We start from the raw sequence: 23,298 nt of genomic DNA, 5'->3' as shown, positions 1-23,298 counted from the left end.
CTTCAGGTGAGCATGTTGACTGTCACCATGATGTGATGACTGTGAAACTGTGCCATACTGCATGGATTTCAATCCATTTGTACTAGTTTTTATATTAGATTATCTCTACTTTCTGTTTCACTCATTTGCGTCTTTAACTTGTTTCATTTTATTTATTTGAATCTGATTTTTAGTATGTGGGGCACAGAAACTGACACTAAATGTATATTTTAGCTTCTGTGCATACAAAATAAACTAGACTTCTTAATGAGGCTATTTAACTGAGTTTTAATTTTTTTAAGTTGACAACTTATCTAAAAGGGTCCTCCCTAAAGGAGAGTTAGCTTGATTGCTCTTTTTCATTCTAACTGGGGCCATAATTTACAAAGTGGAAATCTTATTGTAATTAATAAAATATGGAAATGGTGACTGAGAACATAAACTCATCGGGAAAGTCTTTACTTGGGTCAGATTTTGATAGCAGTAGGCTCTTTTTTCACAAAGACTTCTATAGACGAACCAAAAAGAGTCGCCCTCTGCTGTCCTTTTGAAACATGGGGCTTCAGCTTTACTGTTCAGACTCGGAAAAAAACACACTATAAAAACAGAGAAAAGGTTTATCTTACACTGCGAATTTTTGATAGTTTTATATTATATTGATGATATATTACGGTTTTATGTAACTAAATGTTGTAACATAGTATAAATGTATTATATATAATGAGGGACAAGGGTTGGAAATGAGCAATAGCTATAAACTGTGATGTGCAGCATTGCAGAGTTTCGTGCTCTATATTGGAACTATGTTGAACTGCATTGTCCCTTTTAAATAAATAAATTGGAAGTAGACGCATCCTTCTTTTTACTACAGTCTAGATACAGTGGGTACGGTGGATGTCACTGGATGTTGATAAAATACAAATAATTTGTAGTTTGCAAATACACTAGAGCACTGGAGGGGAGCAGTAGATCAGTGCAGTATACCATGAGTGCAGCTGCCTGTTAAAACAATAGAACAGCGTTGAAATGAAAATAAGCCACTTCTGTTTGTGTAGCTTTAACCTCACATTAAATAAGTAAAGCTTTTACGGCTAATATTGCTGATGGCTCTCATGCTGTGGATTATTACTACGGACACTTTGATTTTTGCCTCTTTTTTTTTGCCTCCCTCTGCCACCTCCCCCTCCCTCCCCTCTCCGTCTCTCATCCCTCTACAGCATCTCTCCTCCGCTCACTGGCCACACATCCTCCCGCTTCTCTGCACGCTCGCCTGCTCATTTCGCACCAAACTCTACATTTGCACTCAGCTTTTCCTTTGGATACACTATTGGATTTTTTGCTAAGCTGGCTTTGTGCTCGCGGCTCCTCGGAGACCAAACTAAAGGATGGTCAGTCAGCACAAGTGTTGGGAAGCCTTTATTTTTTCGCTGCCAACCTTTTAATCGCTCTGGGGAGAAATAAAGCTCGCTGACAGTGAAGTCAGTCCACATCTTCTTCCTCTCTCTTTCCAACATACAGTTATTGTGCGCGGATGGAGGTGTCGGCCTTAGGAATTGATGCCAAATTGTGAACAGTGCAGTCTGCGTGTGTGTGAGAGACCTGCGGAGAAGTTTGACTGCGCATCGTCTTGTGTGGTAAGCTTTGGTAACTGCGTCTCGGCTCCTGTGCAGCACCGCGTTATTTTAGGCCACTACAGTATGAGATGTAGTAGCACGGATTAGTGAACAGGCTAGAAAAGAAAAGAGTATCCCCGAGGTCTGCTGCTGCTGCTGCTGCTGCTGCTGATTACGAAGGACCCGCAGACACCGTCCTCCTCACGGGAGTTTAATCAGCTTGTAGAGATCTGTGTCGGACTTCAGATGATTCAGTGAAGAGTACCTTCAGTCACAGCAACACAGACGCGGGTTAAAAGAGTCCAGCTGTGGTGCAGAAAGGAATCTTGTAGATGCAGCACAGGTGGAGGCATTTCACCTGGATATACACGCAGCAGAGCTCACACAGCGCCAGTCCTTTGAACAGAGGCTTTTGCAGTGAGATGGGTGGGTATAGAGGGGCTCCAACAAAGAAGGAACTCACTGTTTGCATGTCTGAGCCGTGAAAGCTGCACTGGATATTTATCAGCTTTTCATTTTTTCTTGTCACACCTCCGCTGAAGGTCTGAACATCTGCATGTCTTACAGATGTTGCCTAGTGTTTAGGAAGGCTGATGGCCACTGCGCTGCGAGATGCTGAATTGATTCTGTCACACATTTCCTGTAGTGGAGCTGTTAAAGATTTATTGAACCCATAGGCTTGGAGTGAGTGCAGAGTTTCTGGGGGACAGTGTGCAGATCATCTAATATTTGACTTAGTTTCCTCTGCCAAAAAAGGCAACATGATGTGCCAACAAGGTCACATCTCAAAAGCTCTCAAACGGAACTAAGTTCTGATTATTTTGAACTAAGAGTTAGCCCTGGCAGTAATAATAAAAAAAGGTATTCAAGTTTTAAACTACTGCGTGTGTGTCTTTTTCAGGAATGGGCGATGGAATGTGCTGCAGCTTTGCAATGAGGCGTCTGTGGTTCTGTGTCTTGCTTGCGAGCATCACCTGCCGTCTGAGGTAAGGAACTGACTCTTAATGTTAGCACACTGTAATGGCACATTTTTCACAGCTCATTGCTTAATAAATAGGAATTGATTGTTCAATATTTTTAAATAATTTTACAGAAAGTTAAAGGTGTTTATATGACATCCTTTTTTTTCTAATCCACCCGTGTCCAGGATCAGCTTTCTGTTTCTGTGTTTCCTCCAGCTTCTCCCAGGAGATAACTCCAAAAGAGGCAGAATTAAATGACAATATTACCATCTTCACGCGCATCCTGGACGGACTTCTGGATGGTTACGACAACAGACTCCGGCCCGGATTGGGAGGTAAGCCCAGCGAATGTTTAAACCTCGACACAAATTTTCTCCCCTCAGAGAAAAAATGCTCCGCACCGCAACATCTGCCTTCTGCTCGGCCCAGAAAATTAGTCTGTATTCACGAGACACATGACGAGCTGTTATGACCTCAGCTAAGTATGATTTAATGGCACTGTGAAGTATGCAGCGTGCTACTGTGACCTTGAGAGAACCACTTCATCTCTGGTTGGACGGTGGGTCCTTTGTTCTGCAGCGACTGTAAAGTTAAGTTCCCATAAATTATATTTATCAAACTGAAAAAAAAAATCTGGTTTGATGTGTAAACACATAAACATTAAAATATAGAGAATGCCCACTGGCCCAGCTTCAAAGGTGTCATGCATTAATTACTGAACAATATGCAGGCATAAAAATCTTACCGTGGCTTAAACAGTATTAAACATAGCAGAGATGAAGTGACTTTTCAAAAGATGGACTGCAGTCACCCCATCAAATAATCCACGATATGCCATTTTTAATTTTATTTTTATTTATTTATTTTTTGTGGAAGAACCTAAATTTTACAAACCCAAATGTCACACTGGATTAGTTTTTCAGATAAAATGAAATTAGAGATTTGGCCTGTTAAACTTTAATCTCTGCCCAAAGAAGCAAGAACCTAGTCCCTCATATTTAGACCAGATGATGTTGTGGATGCTGATGTCTGCTCTGGAGGCTCACTGTGTTCTGTGTTTTCTTACAGAGAAGGTGACGGAGATCAAAACCAACATCTTTGTCACCAGCTTTGGTCCGGTCTCTGACACCGAAATGGTAATAATCACACTGCAAATATACTAAATGCATACATATTTTAAGTTAAAAACCTGGCCTTATCAGAACTTTAATTACAGAAATTACAAGTCTACTTTTTTACCGTCCTGTTCCACAGGTTTGAAGAAAGTGATCCAAATTGTGCCAGAATTGAACAGATTTAAATGTTTCCATTTTTCACCTCTTAACCACGATTCAGGAAATATGGCTTGATTTTTGCATAATGTTGTTGAACACACCAATAAAAGGCAACGATCACACATTCAGCTTGGTGAAGGGATCACACCTGAACCTAAGCTGCATGATGTTAGATTTCACTAATCACTCTGCTGCTCCTTCTTAACCCTCAAATGAGCCCGAGTGCGATCACACGTAACTCTGTTATATTTTACAAAGGATGACTTTTTATTGGCTTTGTTTGTGTTTCTCATGCCAAATACTGTTTCCTTTATCTGAAGCAAATATTCCATAATCTTCTAATCACAGTTTTTAGTCATTTTTATGCAAAAAGGAGTGAAAAAAAACCTCACAAAATATATGAACAAAATGTACCAATTCCTGTAAGAACTGTGAACTATTGTTGAACTATTGTAGGAGAAACAGACAATTTCAGGACTGAGCACTAGTTAATCATCATAAACTTTCTTTATTCCATCAATTTGTTTAGATGCATACGTGACTTCTCTCATATTCATGGGTTTGAGCTGTTTTCCTGCAGGAATACACCATCGACGTATTCTTCCGCCAAAGCTGGAAGGATGAGCGACTTTGCTTCAAAGGCCCGATGGAAATGCTTGCCCTGAATAATCTTCTAGCCAGCAACATCTGGACCCCTGACACCTTCTTCCTCAACGGGAAAAAGTCCATTGCACATAATATGACTACACCTAACAAGCTGCTGCGGCTGAAGGATGATGGGACTCTTCTCTACACCATGAGGTAAGCAAACGTTTTATCCAGCTTGAACTGAAAGCATTTCTTTTCCAGCCAGTCTTACATTACAAACCTTGACTCATAAGAGCTGGCTAGCCATGTTTAAAGATATTGTATAATCCAATTAAACCTGGAGCGATGACTGAAACCTCTATCAGTCTGCGATATTCCTTTGGTAATGGTTTTTAAGACCCCCGCTGCTCTAATACAGCCCACACATTTATACTCTGTGTCTCAGTGGTGCATTGATGCGTCATCATGTTGTCCTCACACTGTAAACTGGAGGTCAGGGGAACTGGAAATGTTTGCTTTGACCCAGTGCTCTGTTCTCTCCTCTACTATTAACTAACTCTGTCACCACGTCACAGAAAGCTTTACTTTGAAAACAGCACAAGCTGTTCGCAGCCCAGATTTCACATGCTCTGGCTCTTTCAAAGGATGCATACAGTTCAAGAATGCGTCTTGTTCTCAGTTTGTGCCGCCTTAACAACTGGAAAGAGATTTTTTCCTTGCATAAAGCATACTAATCCACTCATTATTAGTTCAGAGAATGGCTTGTGGATGCATAATACATTAGACTCTGTGCTGTGGAAAGAAATGTATTCTAGATAGAACCATCTCATTTACATCCACTTTCATTTCAGTGCTGCGTCATCATCTTATCAGGTCAATAAATCCTGCAAATCAAATATTAACAAAGGAAGTTTGAGGAAATGGACATGGCTGCGTGTCAAAAATCATTATCGATCCTCTTACTTTGAAATTGCTACAAATCTACAGCACATTTTCCAACGCTACGAGCCATTAGAAACGAGTTCAAGGCAGCCCATTAATGCATTTGTGTTCTGGGAACGAGGTTATTAGCGGAACATTTTAGCCATGTCTTACTCTCCTCTCCTGCGTTCGTCGTTCTGCAGTGTGCAGTGCCCCAGCTGCTGTAGGATGAAAAGATCCCTTAGAGAAACATGAAGGTTTCTTCCAGACAGTGCAATGCCACATTATGCACAATATGGCCCAAAACACGCAATAACTTCCTAATAATCCAATAACATGGACCTCGGTGAAATAACATAGTGAAAGCATCAGTCATCCTTTTAATCATCTGGTAATTTACCTGCACTCTTTTTATTGGTCAGTATGATTTATTAACATCTGTATGTGTTTGACTAACTAAATGATCTGATGATGTAGAAGTCTCAAAACAAAACGCTGTGTGTCAAACATGATTCACTTAGGAGTAATTAATCTAAAACAGGACAGAATTAAACACCTGCTGTTGTACCGATACTGTAAGTGCTGACATGGCAATCAGCAGAAACAATACCAGGATAATATTAGTGATGCTTTTACCTTACGTTTAATTTATTTAAACTGTTTTATCAATAATCTTTCTCAAGTTTTCCATCTATTTAATGCCATGAAAAGTGATAGTTAATGCATGTCTGTGAAGGTTCTCAGTCAGCGAGCTGACTCTGTGAGCGACCATCTTTGAACAGAGGCGGGGGTTTACGACACCAACTCTCTTCCATCTATAATCCAGTTTTGAGATCCCTTCCCAGACGCCTTAACGCCCACTCACATCCTGGGCCATCTGACCTCAGGAATTCGCATGATAAGGTGGGGCCAGGTTTCACAATGAACACACCCGAAACTCTGGCTGATTGGGACCCACGCTCAGTTTCCCACCTTGGCTCAGGCGACTAGAGGATCATCAGGGGGTCCTTTTGTCCCTATGTGGGGGGATACTCCCACTAGGTTTATATCTGGGACTCTCCACCATTTGACCTTAGAACTGAAGAAGCTTCTCGGATGAGAGGTGAAACGTCTTCAAGCAACTTAAAGAAGTCCAGACGCTTTTCTTTGCAAGCTCCTTTGACTACGATAGTTAATGCATGTTTTTGCTTTCAGAGCTGTCATTTAGACACATTGGTTTATAAATCCATAAAGATGTTATTCTCTGTTCAAGAAAGGAGTGAAGCAAAAAACTGAAAAGAAGGACAACTATATTTTCCAGCATATGTCGCATGTTTCAATAACAACAAAACCTAAATTCAACTCCTCCAGTCAGATAATCGGCTGTAACAATATAACACAATCACCACTAGGGGGTCCTATTCAGACACAGCGAGCAGTGACAATTTTTTAGAAAGTATATTTTGCTCTGTGATGTATTCAGTGAATCCCAAGCTTATCTGTATTCATCTTTGATTCTCTCTCTCACATCGAGGCTCGTGCTCTGTGCCGTGTGGATTTTATTCACACGAAACAGCCGAGACAGCAGATGTGGTTCAAAATGAAGAAATCCTTCTGCTGTGCAGGATTATGACAGTCAACTAAAACTCAAAACTAACGTTTGCTGCAAAAAAATTGGTGGCAAAACTAAAAACTTTGAGGAAAAAATAAAATGAACTTTAATTTGATATTGTACTGCATATAAAGTAACTGCAGTAACTTCAAAATATTGCAGAAATATCTTCTTTAGTTTTGTCTGCCGTCAGTTTGCTCAGCACAACAAGACCGAGCAGGTGTCGTTGCACATTTGAATCGAGACTTTGCATTGCGTTACAATGTTTAATGCGCAAGTGTCAAAGTATTAAAAGTGAAATAAAAGTAATATAGTATAACAATATAAGAATATGTTATTTTAATGTGATTAATAAGCACATGTTTTAAATAATATCAGCACTGTTATAAAAATATATGGACATCCACATCTGTAGATTTCAGTGTGTTGTTGGAGTCTTGTGTTTTTTTAGATATATAATTCCTTAGATTTGTGGAGGTTTGACACCTCACAAGATCAACTATGAGCGATAAATTGCACATGTACTCGCAGCAGACTGATCATCTGTTTCATAAAAGAGGGGTTCATTAAATGCGAGTGAACTCACACATTTTTACTCAAGAAAGGGAAAATTAGATATTTGAAATGGTTGCACAGATCAACTGGACTGAATGTGATTCATACACTTAACGGAGGTTGACGGCCCTGTTTGTGAGGTATTCTTGGTGGAAAACATACTATGATCCATTATTTAAATCAATGTGAGAGTCACAACCACACCTGGAATTGTAATGATCACCAAGTAAGACAAAAATACACCAGAGAGAGCAAATCCAACGTTTGGGTCATACAGATGAAGGCAAGCAGATCAGGAGCAGCCGTGGGGCAAAGTTTAGTAAACTTTCCTAAATGGTCACAACTAGACTACAACCAAGAAACGTCAAACAACGCCCCCCCCAAATACAAAAGTAGAAACAAGGTGAATGTACACAAGAAATCAAGTTAATCAAGTGATCACAGGATTTGTATACTGAAATAGAAAATATGTCATCCCAGTGAAATATAGCACGTCCTGTTACCATGGTGCATTCATTTGAATAGTAGCAGCTCTCATTGTTCTCCATGTGACCAGCAGATGGCAGTGTTATATAAGACCTGGTGGTCCATTGGCTGCCTGTGTGGCTGAGCTGTGTTCACACTTTAGATCATTTGTTTCCCCGTTTTTATTTCCACTGAAGCTTCATTTGCTGCATTGTTGTATTCCCACAGACAGGTGGCATCCTTTCTCCACAGACCAAAGCTCATCACGGGTCCCTCTGCTGGTTCAGATGCTTTTTGCTCTACACTGGGAAAATTGCTTTTCGCTCTACCGTTAATTATTTGAGACACTAATGAAGACAAAGGGAGATTTCTGTTTATAAATGGCTGTTTACAACATTAAACACAATTTATAATAAGGGGTTGTGTTTAATTGTGAACGAGGTGATCATGATAATGATGTAGTCAGTTCATTTTCTGCCTTTTTCTTTCAGGCTTACCATCTCTGCTGAATGTCCCATGCAGCTGGAGGACTTTCCAATGGATGCTCATGCTTGTCCCCTTAAATTTGGAAGCTGTAAGTAAATGCACCTTCAAGCAAATGCCCACTGCACATAATGAGTCTTTAATAATACAGGAAAAGGTGTGATGTAAATGTTTTATGTCAGCATCCGGAACTAGAGTGATGTTAAAATAGTTAGCAAACTTTTCGAAAAAGGGGGTACACCAGAAAGAAAAGCAGCATGTAGTTTTGACATGGCATCGGTTTCAGTGTCTTTCTCCATGCAGAGGGCATAGGGACGGATGAACGTTAGTGCGTTTGACAGGCCGTGTCCCTCAGGTGTAAAGCTATTGTTGCGGTGGTGCAGGAGAGCCATGTAGACACTGACACACTCCTCCTGATGAAGCCATTAATCAACATGTCAGGGCTGCTCCTCTGCACCCTTCACTGGCTCGGCTACATTTAATGGGAAATTTCTGAAACAGCTACCCTACATGCACACACACTGGAAGCAGCTAGAGACATAAACACACACACCAAATCTAAATTTACCACCAAGGTAACCTTAGAAATCTGGACATACTTTTGCACATGAACCGCCAAACCGCCACCTTCCATGTGACTTCTATGTTAGTCAGCTTGTCTCACACGGTCCAAAAATATCTGGGGAGCTCCTGTTCTGTAAGCTTCAGATTAGCATTTGAGGCTTTCCCTGCCACTGACATGACATAGTGATCGCAGTCCTCATGAGTGCGCTTGCCGCATGCTGACACTTAGCTGCTCCCACAGCTACTTTGGTCACCTTACCGGCAGGTGAAACCAAGTGCAGGGATAATCGCAGCAGCTAATTAAGAGAACAACTGCTGTGAAGTTGATGAACTCTACTTGAAGTCCATCAGGGATCCCTGACAATCGAAACCTCCTCACAGAGGAGCTGTTCTTCTCATTTTTAGCTCCATATTTTTAATATTGTATGATTCACAGATCAAGGTTTTCTTCCTCATATCAAGGTGGACCTTAGTGCTACCCCTCCTCTCCATTCTAAGGCAAGCGAGCTTTGCTCTGATTGGCTGTCAGTCATAAACAGAAGGTTAAAACCGAAAGTAAGGGGAATGGCCATGTATCTACTCTCACTGACATCACACAGATCCAACAGTATAACACCCGTGATGAAATGAGTGAACTGAGATCAGTTGGCAGGCGGAGCTTTGGGCTCACAGGGGGTTTGTGTGTAAATACTGAGCCTTTTTATAATGCCAGTGTCCACTGGAACAGAAGATTTATGACAGGAAATAAGGAAATGCATAAAAGCGCCACTTTAAATTAATTATGTAAGTTTAAATACAGCACTAGTTGCTTGGTTTCTTGCAGATTTAGTGTAACAGACAAAGTCTATTGCATACAGCAGCTCATTGCAAATACACAAAGAAAAAACACTGACAATAAAAGTTGTAACAAAAAAGCAACAGAATCTCTTTAATTTTGTGAAGATTCTTTTAAAATTTGATATCCTTGAATGGAAAAATGTGAAAACCCATCAAAGGCTGAAAGCTATGTTAACCATCAGTATTAACTACAAAAATAAAATAAGTGGAAATCGTTCCAAACTGTCCAAATAACACAAATAATTAAGCTCAACAAAAGCAGTGATGGAAGTGTGGCTGCAGTATGTATTATTGTAGCTTTGCTAAGTTGTGATCTATCGTGATGAAGGTGAAAGGCTGTGAGCTGTAAAAGTTAACGTGCGATACATCCTGTTTTCTCCAACTCCATTAACCCAAGCTAATCCTCTGACCTAATGGACAGCACTCACCCGTGAGCTCAAAGCTTTCAAAGCTACAGTAGACCTTTCCTTTGCTGTTGTGTTAATCACCTTTCATGGACTGAAATGTACAACCACCAGTGTCTGTGTGCCTGCTGTCGCTCATCGCTGTGACACAATTTAAAGGAAGTGTGTGATGCACAGAAAGCCTTTACCTGATGTAAATACACCAGAGCAACACGCAGGTCTTGTTTTGTGGTCACACTGGTGGCCACGTGACCATGCGTATATATCTTAATTTGTTTTAGTCACATTACACCTGTAGTCTCTTTGATTCTCTTAGTGTACCTCCTTACATACGACTTCCAAAATTCCAAACCAACTTTTGAAAAAGAGCCGACAATTCTGGTGAAGTTTTCGTCTACAGCAGTCGATTCACAATCTCAGTGTGTGTGCCAACTGTCGTACAGCCTTAATTACAATTCACTCGCCATAACAGATGGTTTCTTTTTGCCTGAATTTACAAAGATTTATTTGTACCTCAGTAAAAACGCCGTTAAAAAACATCATAATACAAGAAAAAGTCTAACATGGCACGCTAGCGTGCTGGACTCTTGCGACACTATTCTGTCCTCATGTTTGAGTGTTAGCATGGGAAAATGCTAATCTGGAGTCGTGTTCTTGCCGGCGTCTCAATTTTTCACAGCTGAAGTAATTGCTCAGATCATTCATGCACCTGTAAATGAACCGAAATGCAAATACAAAACAAAGTAAGACGAACGTTCTTACTCAGTCTGAAAGGCTGTTTTTTCTAATTTTAGATTACACTCTGGGTGATAAATAGAAGTGCTCCATGTTCAGATATATGCACACAAACCACATTTATCAGGATGATTTCTTACTTTCATTTGTCTCTTTTTTGCACTTAATGATGGGCAGAAAACACTATCAGGACCGAAACAGGGAACAGAGTCACAGTTAAACTGAAAATATGACATAAACCTTTGAAAAGGATGTTTTTAATTTGGTTACTAATAAATGTATTTATATGTCCACGTGTATCTGTATAGGTTTTAGACAGACGTAGGCCTGATTCTATTACTGTGATATACAGCTCCCGTTAACACTGCAGTTTATGCAGAAGCGTCTCAATGTTTGGGTCTTTTAATAAAGAAATCTCCTATGCTTAAAATATACTCACACGAGACTAGTGGCCTCGCCACCACCCGTCTGAGTGGTAATGAGTGTTTTCAACCCTTTGGGTCTCTCTGATTTTCTCAGGCATGTCTGAAGTACACTGGCTGCTTTATGGGCCACATGTACAGTGACTTCCTGTATGTAAAGATGTTTTACAGATGAAGTTTCTGAGTGTTTGAGCTTGTTCGCCGACTGTGATGAGCAGTAAGGTTTGTGGTTTTGTTGCAACAGCTGTAATGCAATAACATTTTTTTAAACTTTATAGCTGATATTTGTAATAAATGTTTGAATTTCTCTCATAGTTACCATAAAATAAAAATGTTTTTTACTATGTGGAACGAGCTGGTGAACCAAATCAGGTCCAAATCTTCCTACATATCTGTAAATCAATAACATAAAAACAATATATATTTTTTGCATTATTTTAAGAGAAATGAGTGGCCAAGAAAATTTTCATATTTAACCTTTTTAAAGTACTATTTGCTGTCTTGTGTGTTTGTTGTGTTATGTAGAAGTGGCTACAGAGAATAAAGTGTATTCACTGTGAGCATACATTGTCATTAAGAACTGTAGTGTATCAGGGTTGACACAACGGAAGTGTTTCACCTGTTTTTAGGTTTGTTCACACTGACCTTTAAGGTACGCTGTTGTAAACAACCAACACCCCCTGGGGCTTAAAAAAAAAAAGAAAGCTAAAATCTGCAGTTCCTTGAATGCCCACTTGAGGCTCCGACAGTGAGTAAGTTCTAGTAAATAGCAGATACAAACAAAGAAACTGGAACTCAATCATAAAGATTTATGGAAAAAGAAAAGGGTGAGTTTTCATTACGAAAGCCAATATGCAAAAAGTGCTACTTAGAGTTTCCAGACTGCAGTGTAGTTTGATTTGGGGAATTACCATTAGCTTGAAGACTGGAAAGAGTGTAAAAGATGACAGTTTGTGGCTTAACTTTATTTTCAAGAATACTTTTAGTCTAAAGCAGCGACCTCTTTCAGACTCATAACCAGTGTGATCTACGGTATCTTGGGCTTTCTCTCCACTTTAATGATAACTCTGAGGTCAGTCTTTAGAACGAGGTGACAGTCCTCCAACCTGCAGGATGGAAAACAGCGACGTTGTGGCTGTTGTTTCTGAATCGTTTTTATATTTTAAGAAACTCTCTAAAAAAGCACAGACTCCTTTTCAGCCTGTGCAGAAAGCGGTTTTGAGCAAAGTGCCATATATAACCCTCAGTCTGTGATGACACTGGCTTAAAGTTCATTTTTTCTATTTTAGAGCAATGAATGGCTTAGTCATTATATAAAGGTCTTTTGTCTCCCAACAAGTGTATAAGCCTCGATCTACAGACAAAGCTCTCTGAACTGTTTAAGTGTGGGTGAAGTGTTACAGTAGGTGCAGCGCGTAATGTATTCTGTGACTCGGATGTACAAAGATTCGTTCGAGGCAACGCGGAGCCTCTTTAAGACGATAATCCACAGCCTGGTTGACTGAGGTCAATCTAAATTACAGTGAAGTCTTCTAACACCACAGTTGCTGGATTAGTGCAACACTGTTAGATTGGATTCTGCACTGCAGTACAACTGAGAGAGAAAGACACACAGATGCATCTACTGTACAGTACGTGTGGAGTTTGTACTTGGGATCGTGCGTGGGATCGCCGCCTTTGCGTTTTGCAGAGTTCACTTGTTTCTAAAACGAAGCTATGAATGAAAGATTGAGCTTGAAATGCACGAGGATGAAGAGGTAGTGGCAGCAAAAGGAAGAGTCTGACGTGTCACAGCAATCCCCCTCACTGTGCCACATATAACATCAGGGCGATTATGTTAGAGCCACACACGAGCTCTTGACAGCGACTTCAACTTAATCTCTGTGTAATGAAGTCACACTGGTGACTTTTCTTTCAAAGAGCTCTGGTATTATCACTATTTTAGCTAAGTAACTGACTTTCATCATGAGGACACTTTCATGATAAATTAAGAAAAATGTTTTGCAAGTGTAGCTTTTGACACAATGAATAGAAAACAAAAATGAAGGATTTTCAGACAGAAGCTAAACAAATGGAGGTGCAACTATAAGGAAGACAAACAGACACTCTGACTCAGACTGAGGCTGTACATACACCAGAGGTAAAAAAAAAAAAAAAGACGCAGCTGAAATAAGTTAAGAAAATAAAAACGAAGCAAATTTGGACATAAGATACAAAAGAGCGAGGAGAAAGAGAGAGGAAGCTAACTAAAAACAAACTCCACAAAATCATCGGTAGATAAACCTGACAAGGAGTAAAGTAAACATATAAAAACACAAAGAGATCAACTTAAAGCAAAGAAGAATGAAGAATTCATAAAGAGTCCATAAATCACATAAATCATTCTCGAGAAGAAAGAAACTATGAACTCAAAATCCAGGGACTGGGGCCCTTTTAGTGCATCTGCATGAACACTGCTGGATATTTGTGGCACATTTTGGATTTCTGGATCATACTCAGTAAGTTAGCATTTGTCAGTCATTTGGAACTTTTTTTTGCTTTTCCTGTTAAACAGCACCTGTATCTGAACATTGACGTGACTAAAAATGCAGCTCTTACATAATTTCATTCACGTAACATGTCATTTATCAAACTCATCTTTGCTTAACAGGAAGTAAAAGCTCACAGGGGACACAAAATAATATTGTGAACATGCACCGTGGGTGGACGGCTCGTGTGGCATTAGGACTTTTGTTCTTTTTTTTGTTTGTTGTTGTATTTTTTTTTGGGGGGGGGGGGCTTATGTGTGCGAGTGTGTTGTTTAATCCATGACATGACATTCATTCAGCAGACCGTTTATTTCTGTTCTAATAATATATTCGAATCCTTTCTGAAAGCGTCAGAAGCAGTCAGTCACTTCAGCGTTTTTCACTTTGACGGACAGGAAGGACGAAGCAAACTAAAGTTAATGACAGACCCACTGAAACAGCTGTGCTACTCTCACGCTTGCATGCTTCAGAGTTCCTTTTATTCATGAAATTAAAGAAATATAAATGATGTTGGCAACATAAAGGTAGTTTCTGTAATGAGGTTTGGAGTTTAGTCATCTCAAACCTCTTTGAGTCTTTGATGGACTCTGTGCAGATGTCTCACCTCAGCGATATCACTGATGGTAGTTTTATTGTTTATTACAGATATTCAGAGTGCCGTGTTTAAAACAAGCTAAGTAGCAAAGCCAGCTAAAATAGTCGACACGAGTAAGCGTTATTACAGGCTGCTACAAAGACATGCATCGCTGCTGTAGTGTTTAATGCACGTCCAAAAAGTCTCCAGTTTTGGTGACTGAATTCTAGGATTTTACTTAATTATTTACTTACTACTGAGAATTAATTAGCAGGCATTCATGTCTGTGTGGCGCTCCTATAAACTCTGTACCCAACCTTGGCCACTTTCTGCTGCCGAAAGAACACCACGGCCAACATATTAGCACCGAGGCTTCAGAATGTAGAGCTCCAAAACCAGTGAGCAACATCACGATGTCTTTTATCGAGTCTCCACAAAGCTGCAGAGAATGAACACACTCTTCACCTGCAGTTAATGAGTTCAGCCATGTGTCCACATTTTAAACAAATCGTGTTTTTGATCACAACTCAAGAATTCATTCAGCAGTTATTATAAAACTGGAAGACTCGGGGAGTTTATGTAGAAGGTTAAAGGTCAAATCTGGACATAGACATTATCGATGTTTATGTTATTTTAAAGAATTGTTCCTGAAGCAAAGAGTGATATTAGTTATTGGACTGTTTCTCATAAATGGGAGATTCAAGAATATTTTTGCGATGTAATTAAAACTGAGTCCAGGCGAATATCAGATAAGTTCTTTTTTCTCTGATGAACAGTAAGTATTGCGTTCAACGCCTAATCTGAAATGCGTAGGTGTTGAAAAGTCCTTTAAATGGTGTTTTAAAAGTTTGTAGTGTTTTTTTTCTGTCCTTTTTTGTTTGCCCTGAAACCAACTGTGAACATGGCGGTTAATGAAACTGGATAAAATTACTTCCTGATATAAATCCAAATAAAATTGAAACAAAGTCTTAAAAGACTGCACATCTTTGTGTTTTGTTTTCTTAGATGCTTATCCCGTCTCGGAGGTGGTTTACAGGTGGACCGAGAAAGCGGCTGACTCGGTGGTGGTTGCGGAGGAAGGGTCCCGGCTCAACCAGTATCACCTGATTGGTCAGGACGCGGGCACAGAGGACATCTACACCAGCCGAGGTAAAGCGAAGAGTAAATGGACTCAGATTACAGATGAACCATCCCACAGCATCACACACACGACCTCTTACGTCTTAGCTCTCGCCGTTATTTCCCTTCTTACTGCAGCGGTCATACCCCAGCTTCAGGCTGTGTTAAGCCCTCACTTCCACCCTATTATCCGTGTTATTATAGTGTTCCAAAGATATTGTGTGAAGAAACTGTTTTCAAATCAAGCAGGATAGAGACAATGAATGAATCACAAGGATTTGAGGATGCCTCCCACACATAGCCAGCTGTCTCTGCAAAGAGAAGAGATAGGATGGTGCTGGGAAGGGGAGGGGGGGTGAAAAAAAACCACTTATCCGTGGTCTGAGCCATTGGGTCTGTAGGGTTAATCCGTTTGCAGGCCCATCAGTTGTGCTTTTACTAAGTGACGTCACAGCGCAGGGATTGGCTGCTGGAGTGGAGGCATGTGGGGTGGGGGGCAAATGGCATCTGCTTAATTCTGTTATGTAAAGAAGTACAATAATACAATTCTGCTGCTTGTTGGTGGAGAGTCTGTCACAGAGGAGGAGTTCCTATAGTGTGATGTATACAGAAATAGCTATCTTGATCCAGTATCTGCCGGTGCAAGCCGGTGTTTACACTGGCTGGTGTATGAAAAGTGAACACTTGTCGAGAGGCACGTCACATGCTTCTTACATGGTAAAAAGAATAAGCCAGCTATGCTTACACAGGAGGAAGACCGAGACTCAGTAACCGATGAGATTCTGCCATAGACAGCAATTCTGTCTTTACACACCCCTGCAGCTCAGACTGGTTAAAGAGGGCAGACACACAAAGCCATCATGTCCTTAATTAGTATCACTACTCTGGGGTGCAAGCCCTCTTTAACAAGCCGAGAATAGCTGAAATGACCTTTGACCTCACAAGCTAAGCTGAGGATGATGTGAGAAGAGGAGGAGGAGCTGAGCTGAGAATACTTGTGATTTCACTTGGTTAAAGACACCGGGTTACAATTAAAAGCGGCAAAGCTCAACAGATGGTTTCGAAATGTACTCACCAGTTGACCAACATAGCTGCGTTGTTCTCTGCTATGAATGGCAGTTCTCCACAGACACTCCAAAAACCAAACAGTAAAATCCACCACAACTGCATTTTTTCACGCCTCGGAGATTTCCATCCACTTCCAATCCCAGCAGGCGGTCAGATCAGAGTGGGGTTCGCCCGGCCGTGCCACCACGGAGCAGGGCTGCTCACTGCTAGTCCTCGGAGCGAAGGCAGCACAGGTGCCCTTTTCATTAAGAACATGATGCTCGTTGTTGCATCTCACAAAACCTTCCTGCGGTCCCTCTCAGCCCCCCTCTGCTTCAGTCATCTGTGCACCTGCTTGTAATCACCGCTGATCCAGGTCTGTTTTAGTGTTCTCGCTCAGCAAAGGCAAGGATGTACGTCCCCAATCAAAGGCCTGGCCTGACAGAATGGGATGGACTGTCTTTCACACACAGAGACACACACACACACACACACACACACACACACACACACACGCATGCATGCACATAGAAAGAGAGAGAGAGGGGGAGGAAGCGAGAGAGAGATATACAGGATGCAGATTGTGACAAGGGATTAGTGAGACAGAAAAATCGGATTTTGCCAGGAGAAAGCAGCAGTCATCTGTGGATTTTCTATAGTTTATCAGACTCCATGGCTCAACAGGATTTTTGGAAAAAAAAATAAAAAATCCTTCAAATGAAATCTTCAGTTGGTTAACGAGATATGATGAGTTCCCCACAAACCTTTTTTCTTTAAATAATCGAATTCACACATTTGGATGATGGCCAGGGCATTGTCGGGTGGTTTGATGTAGAGCACAGAGTGCAGAGTGACGATGTAGCAACTGCTCACAGGCCACATGTTTCAGGAAAGGTAAAAGGTCTCAGAGATTAAGGGGTCAGACGTGATACCCGACGCAAGTAACTCCTAACATACATGTGAGAAAAATGTATTTATAAACTATGTGTTAGGAACCTCTGGCCTGCAGTGGTTCAGCTGTGGTAGGCAGAACCAAAGTTAGTGGAGACCAGAACAAAAGCTAAAAGAAGACGGGAGGTTGGACCAGCATTCTCAGGTGGCTAATAACATGACTTCAAATAGAAGGTTAATGCAACTGTTTATCCTAAAAGTGTTGCACTGACAGGTTACAGTGCCCCCAAGTGGCCAAAAGTTTTTTTGGGTTAATTCGTTTTTTTGTTTTGTGTTTCCAAATAAAAGAGCATTTTAAATATAAATGCCACTTTTCTTTGTGTTGTTTAGAAGTTTTTGCTCAGTTTTACTCCATGTTATTTTCTTTAAAATACGGAATTGAGTAACTAAAATAACTAATTGCTAATTTCTGCTGTTTTCCACAGGTCAATACACCGTGATGATGGCTCACTTTTACCTAAAGAGGAAGATCGGCTACTTTGTCATTCAGACCTACATGCCTTGCTTCATGACTGTAATCCTGTCACAGGTTTCCTTTTGGCTAAACCGCGAATCGGTGCCAGCACGGACCGTGTTTGGTACGTTTGAAAAAAGGAGAGAAATCAAATGAATTCAGATATTTTACATAATGTTAGCAAATTTCATGTGCTGTGGGAATATAAAGCTGGGAAATGAGTGCAGTGAATATTCCTAAATGTCTTTTTCTGTGACTCGGCTTCACAATCTGCCTTTAATACTTTGATACGTGCCCTGTTTTTATGACTTAATCTGCTGGAATAGAAACTGAAGAGCAAGTGTGGTGAGTAAAACTGACCCAGTTTTCTGCACCACCAGGTGTGACCACAGTGCTCACCATGACCACTCTCAGCATCAGCGCTCGAAACTCGCTGCCTAAAGTGGCTTACGCGACTGCCATGGACTGGTTCATCGCGGTGTGCTATGCCTTTGTCTTCTCTGCCCTCATTGAATTTGCCACAGTTAATTATTTCACCAAAAGGAGCTGGGCGTGGGATGGGAAAAAAGCAATGGAGGCCCAGATGCCAAAGGTACGTGCTGTGCTCCAACCTGCCCTCGACTCACATTCTTGTTGATTAACTACAGTGGAATTCTTGGAACAGGAAAACTGAAAATACATTTTCAGATCTTGATGTAGTTTTTAAAGTCAATATTGAAGGCTGGAAAATTGATTTTTTTCCTCACATAAAGTTGGCCTGTATTCTCAGTGTTACAGCTGGTTGTTACAGCTCAATATATTTGATAGAGCCAAGCTCACTTTATTTAAAAATAAAGGTCCTGTAAAACAGCGGTCCCCAACTCCCAGGTCATGGACCGGTACGGGTCTGTGAATCGTTTGGTACCGGGCCGCGAGAGTTGAGGCTCGGGTGTGAAATTTATGGTTTTCAAGGTTTTTATCATTAACTCGGTTTCTCTGGGTCTTTTCCCTTGTGTTATGAATTGTTTTTGTCTTAGTCGTATCATTTTCATTTGTTGTATTTATCTGCGACATCTTAAAGGCTGGTTCTTGAAAATATTGTCTTACATTAAACCGGTCTGTGGCGCAAAAAAGGTTGGGGACCGCTGCTGTACAACATGCCTCTGTTAGGGGATCCCTTGATATGTTTGAATGAAAAACTAACTAGTTAAGACATAATGCGTTGTGTGTAAATTTACTGCATGTTTGTGTGTAGCCCATAAACTGTATATAAAAGACTGTGATGGTTTGGGTTGGTCTATGAGGTCCTGGCGTGAAGCCTTAACTTGATTTTGACCATCATCTTGGTTTTCCGCATTAGTGACAGGTTGGTAGGGGCTGATGTGACAGAGAAACTGAAGACACTGATTTGTTGTACATATTGACTCTAATAAAGACCATGATTTACATTATCCACTTATGCTGTGTTAGATTTGACGTGAAACTAGCGCCCGACACCATAAACGCATCAGAAAACATTTACTGAGGTCATATGTCAAATAAAATGTTCTGTCATTTTCCCAAAGAAAATTATCGCCCCCTGCTGATCATTAGAAGAATTTCAGCTTCAGCTTGTCCATCTTTTATATACAGATAATGGTTCAGGCAGTACATTTGGCTCGATTAGGAGGAGCAATTACACAGCTTTCTTCTTTAGTCAATTATGTTTAAATAAGTTATTATCAGTGCTGCCTCAGTGGAATAAAATTGGAGAAACGCTGAAGTTTGTTCACGGTATGCCAAACCGTGCTTTCATCTGCTGTGGGGAGAGAGAAGAAAAAGGGGGCGCAGTGAAAATTTTTATTTCCCAAATAATAATAAAGTAAGAGATGAATTGGGCGATGCGTAGAAGTTGAAAAAGCCGGATCAATATCTCCTCTGCTCAGTGTGCCGGTGTTGTGGCACAGTGCCAGTTCATTACTGCCCAAGGACGTTGATCCCTGCCTTCAGATCTCACCAGCCATCTTTTATTGTTCACCTTCAGCTCTTGTGTATGTGTGTGAGTGCCTGTGATATTATCCACCTGTTTTATTATGTTCAATGATGAATGTGCCACTTTTTCTTATGCATATTGAATCAATGTTTTATTTTGCTTCTCTACAGAAGAAAGACCCTTTAACTCTGTCTAAGAAGCCAAACAACAATTGTTCAGCTGGTGTGAATTACACAACCAACCTAACGAAGGACGCGTCCATCTCAACTATTTCAAACAGCACGGCTGTCCAGCTCAAACTGCCTGAAACCAAGGCGCCAGACCCCAAAAAGACTTACAACAGTGTCAGCAAGATTGATAAGATGGCCAGGATAGTGTTCCCCGTGCTGTTTGGGACCTTCAACCTGGTGTACTGGGCTACGTATCTCAATAGGGAGCCAGTGATCAGCAGAGATCAGCAGAGAAGTCCTTAGTCCTTGAGTCATTGACATGTTTTTTAGCTAGTTCGATAACATTGCATGTGCGTTGCTTCAAGAACATTTTGCCATGTTTGCTTAGAGTTTGTACATGATTAAAAAAAGCTTAATTTGTCACACTTTACCACTCAGTTATTGATTCGTTTCTGCCACATTGTGATCTTTTAAATTTTTTGGCATTTGGCATTTATATTTTCTCCTTGAGTCTACATTCGATGATGGCTCAGCAAAAGCCAAATGCTATGCAAAAGATGCACCTGTGTTATTACTCGAACTCGGCTTTTTTCTCCTTTGTAACTCGAACTTTGTACAAATGGGCCGGAGGTCCGGGATTGCGAAGCTGGGCCCGGGCACATGGAAATTTGCTTCCTTGTTAAAAGCAGATGAATAGCCATGCTTAATATGTTGCCTTCAGAGTGTGATAACTCATTATGAATGCACTGAAATCCTCTGCTATTACATTTATCAGAAGCCAGTTTTTCAGCTTTTACTTGAACGTTTCTGCTTCTTGTTTGCTTTCGCTGACTTTCTCCATTTCGTACGGCGAGTTCTCATTTACTGTTTTGTTCCTGTTTCCGTTGGTCCTATAAAACGGGGGACGATTTAAAGCTAACGTGATAGTGGCAGCTTCTGTTACCAAGTCCTCGTGTAGAGAATCCTGTATGTATGCAAGTGTGGTAGTAGTTTGGGAAAAATGTATATACGCTCAGCTTTTAGAAAGGCACCACTAAGCCAGTAAGGTTCATCTATGTAAAGCATATACAGCACCAGTATTACTCTAGTCTAGCGCTTTATTGACTGGATTAGGAAATGATCCAAGTAGCTTAAGCTTTAGAGATGTTGACATTTTTTTAGGTTACTTTGTTGTTTCTAAGCTTTGATAATAACTAGCAAATATTATTAACCAATATCTGGTTGCTTTGAGCAGAGTCACTCTTTGTCATGTAATTAAAAGACTGATTTGAACTAATCAGGTTATCATGAGAGACGAGGGTCTCAGTGACAAGGGTCTCATCACATTACATTAAATAAAATTCCGATGAGCTAAATGAATAATTTTATATTCTGGCAATATTTTATTTGCTTTCTTGTTGAGAGTGTAATGAGAAGATTAACGCTGCTCTCTCTGTGCAGTAAGTAGTGACGCTCTCCAGTGTTCAGACCTTATCTTAGCATAAAGACTAGAGCTGGGAATGATGTTTATTTCATTCTGATTGGCTACATTGGGGAAGTCTGCTGAAGGGCAGCACCTGGAGCTTGTAAGCTGTGCACATTTCTTTACAGATTACCATGTAAAGAAATGTGTGATGAGCTGATGTCGGCTTTTGGAGTTTCATCATAGTGGTTTGTGTTTTCTATACAGTCTATGTTTCACGGGCAGGAAAACGAACTTTGAGGAAACTTTAAGTTTTCCAAGAAAATGAAACAAACAAGCCGAGCCAATCTGGCTGTTTCCTTCTACTTTAAGTCTTTATGCTAAGCTAAGATGACCGACCCCTTTCTTTATATTTGTTTCATATGAAATACATTTCACATTTCTCATCAACCCTTTGCAAGAAAGCCATTTCCCGTTTTTAAAAGGTACTATTGTTTAAATAGAATATAATGTGATGTCCTCCACAGCAGCTGCATGCTCTACACTCACTTCAGCAGAGTTAGTTCTGCAGACTGAACAGAATCATGTGACTTTATGCCTGCGTGGCCTGCCACTACTTCATTTGTTGGATTCATTTGAGATTTTAGATACATACTGTACTGTTGTTTAAATGCAATGATCTGAAGCAATAAATAATGCTCATGAATAATGACCTCTGCTTATTGTAGTGTGTTACCATCCATCCATTCTCTTCCACTTATCCTTTTCAGGGTCCCAGGGGGTCTGGAGCCTATCCCAACTATCTTAGGGCTAGAGGCAGGGTATACCCTGGACAGGTAACACATAGACACAGACAACCAGTCGCACTCACACCTATGGGCAATTTTGAGTTTCTAATTAACCTATCCCCACTAACTGCATGTCTTTGGACTGTGGGAGGAAGCCAGAGTACCCAGAGAGAACCCATGCAAACTCCACACAGAAAGACCCCACCATCAGACTCGGCCTGATGGTGGAATTAAACTCAGGACCTTCTTGCTAACCACCGTACCACCACGCTGTTCTTATTACCATTTGATTCTCATTTCATTCAGATTTTCTTCATCTGGTTAATGTTTTTATTTATTTGTTTGTTACGAACACCTTTTTCCATGGGTACACATCTGCCTCTGCTAAAGCTTCCCAGACTCTATCCGACTGCTTTTAGTTCCAAAATATCAGCGATGATAAAGCATGAAAAACCTTCATCATCTCGGCTGTAGCATTGCATGTATGGAATGTAATCTGATGAGTGCAAGATGCTTAATCAGTTTCATCCGTTCATATAAATACGCACATTGAGTGAATAAATTTTTTGCTACATCGACGTGGTGAAAGAGACGATGGCTTAATCTTGCTTGATGGAACAACAACTGCATGTTCCTCTGCTCCTCCTTTGAATACATACATCTATATCTGGCTCGTGTAGCAGTCCACTTGTTTGTTAAATCTATCGTGGGGGTCTCTGTGGCAGTAACATCTGGCTCACATCTGTTCAACAAGGATTTAGCTCTGTTTAAGTTGCTTTTCCCGTTCAGCAAGGCCATACTCTAAGTCACAATAAGCTGTCACCAACATCACATGTCCACAGCATCAAACCACACTCCATGCTTAAAGAATGTGTTATTCCTTCTGTCCCTTTATGCACACATTTTAAATGCCAGACTAAA

The 23,298-nt window shown here is 40.6% G+C and overlaps 2 protein-coding genes across 3 annotated transcripts in view; one reads left to right on the top strand and one right to left on the bottom strand.

Annotated features, from left to right (window-relative positions):
• Window positions 1-17,142, bottom strand: part of gabrb3 (gamma-aminobutyric acid type A receptor subunit beta3) — a 47,960-nt gene extending 30,818 nt beyond the window's left edge. Inside the window, exon 1 of one of the 2 annotated variants that reach the window (XM_004552807.3) lies at window positions 16,690-17,142. In XM_004552807.3, coding sequence (XP_004552864.2) covers window positions 16,690-16,784 — 95 coding nt within the window. In that variant the 5' untranslated portion in view covers window positions 16,785-17,142. The remainder of the gene's footprint in view (window positions 1-16,689) is intronic. The other variant, XM_004552809.3, reaches the window with a different exon arrangement.
• On the top strand, window positions 1,196-22,294 carry gabra5 (gamma-aminobutyric acid type A receptor subunit alpha5). The gene is made up of 11 exons (XM_004552812.3): window positions 1,196-1,367; window positions 1,498-1,613; window positions 2,494-2,578; window positions 2,771-2,889; window positions 3,623-3,690; window positions 4,409-4,629; window positions 8,440-8,522; window positions 15,501-15,644; window positions 18,038-18,190; window positions 18,447-18,658; window positions 20,188-22,294. The coding sequence occupies exons 3-11, from the start codon at window positions 2,496-2,498 to the stop codon at window positions 20,488-20,490; spliced, it is 1,386 nt and encodes a 461-aa protein (XP_004552869.1). The 5' UTR covers window positions 1,196-1,367; window positions 1,498-1,613; window positions 2,494-2,495; the 3' UTR covers window positions 20,491-22,294.
• The last annotated feature ends 1,004 nt before the right edge of the window (window positions 22,295-23,298 follow it).

This window comes from Maylandia zebra, linkage group LG23 (assembly GCF_041146795.1).
Source record: "Maylandia zebra isolate NMK-2024a linkage group LG23, Mzebra_GT3a, whole genome shotgun sequence".
NCBI lineage: Eukaryota > Metazoa > Chordata > Actinopteri > Cichliformes > Cichlidae > Maylandia > Maylandia zebra.
This window is presented reverse-complemented; position numbering and strand designations above follow the sequence as displayed.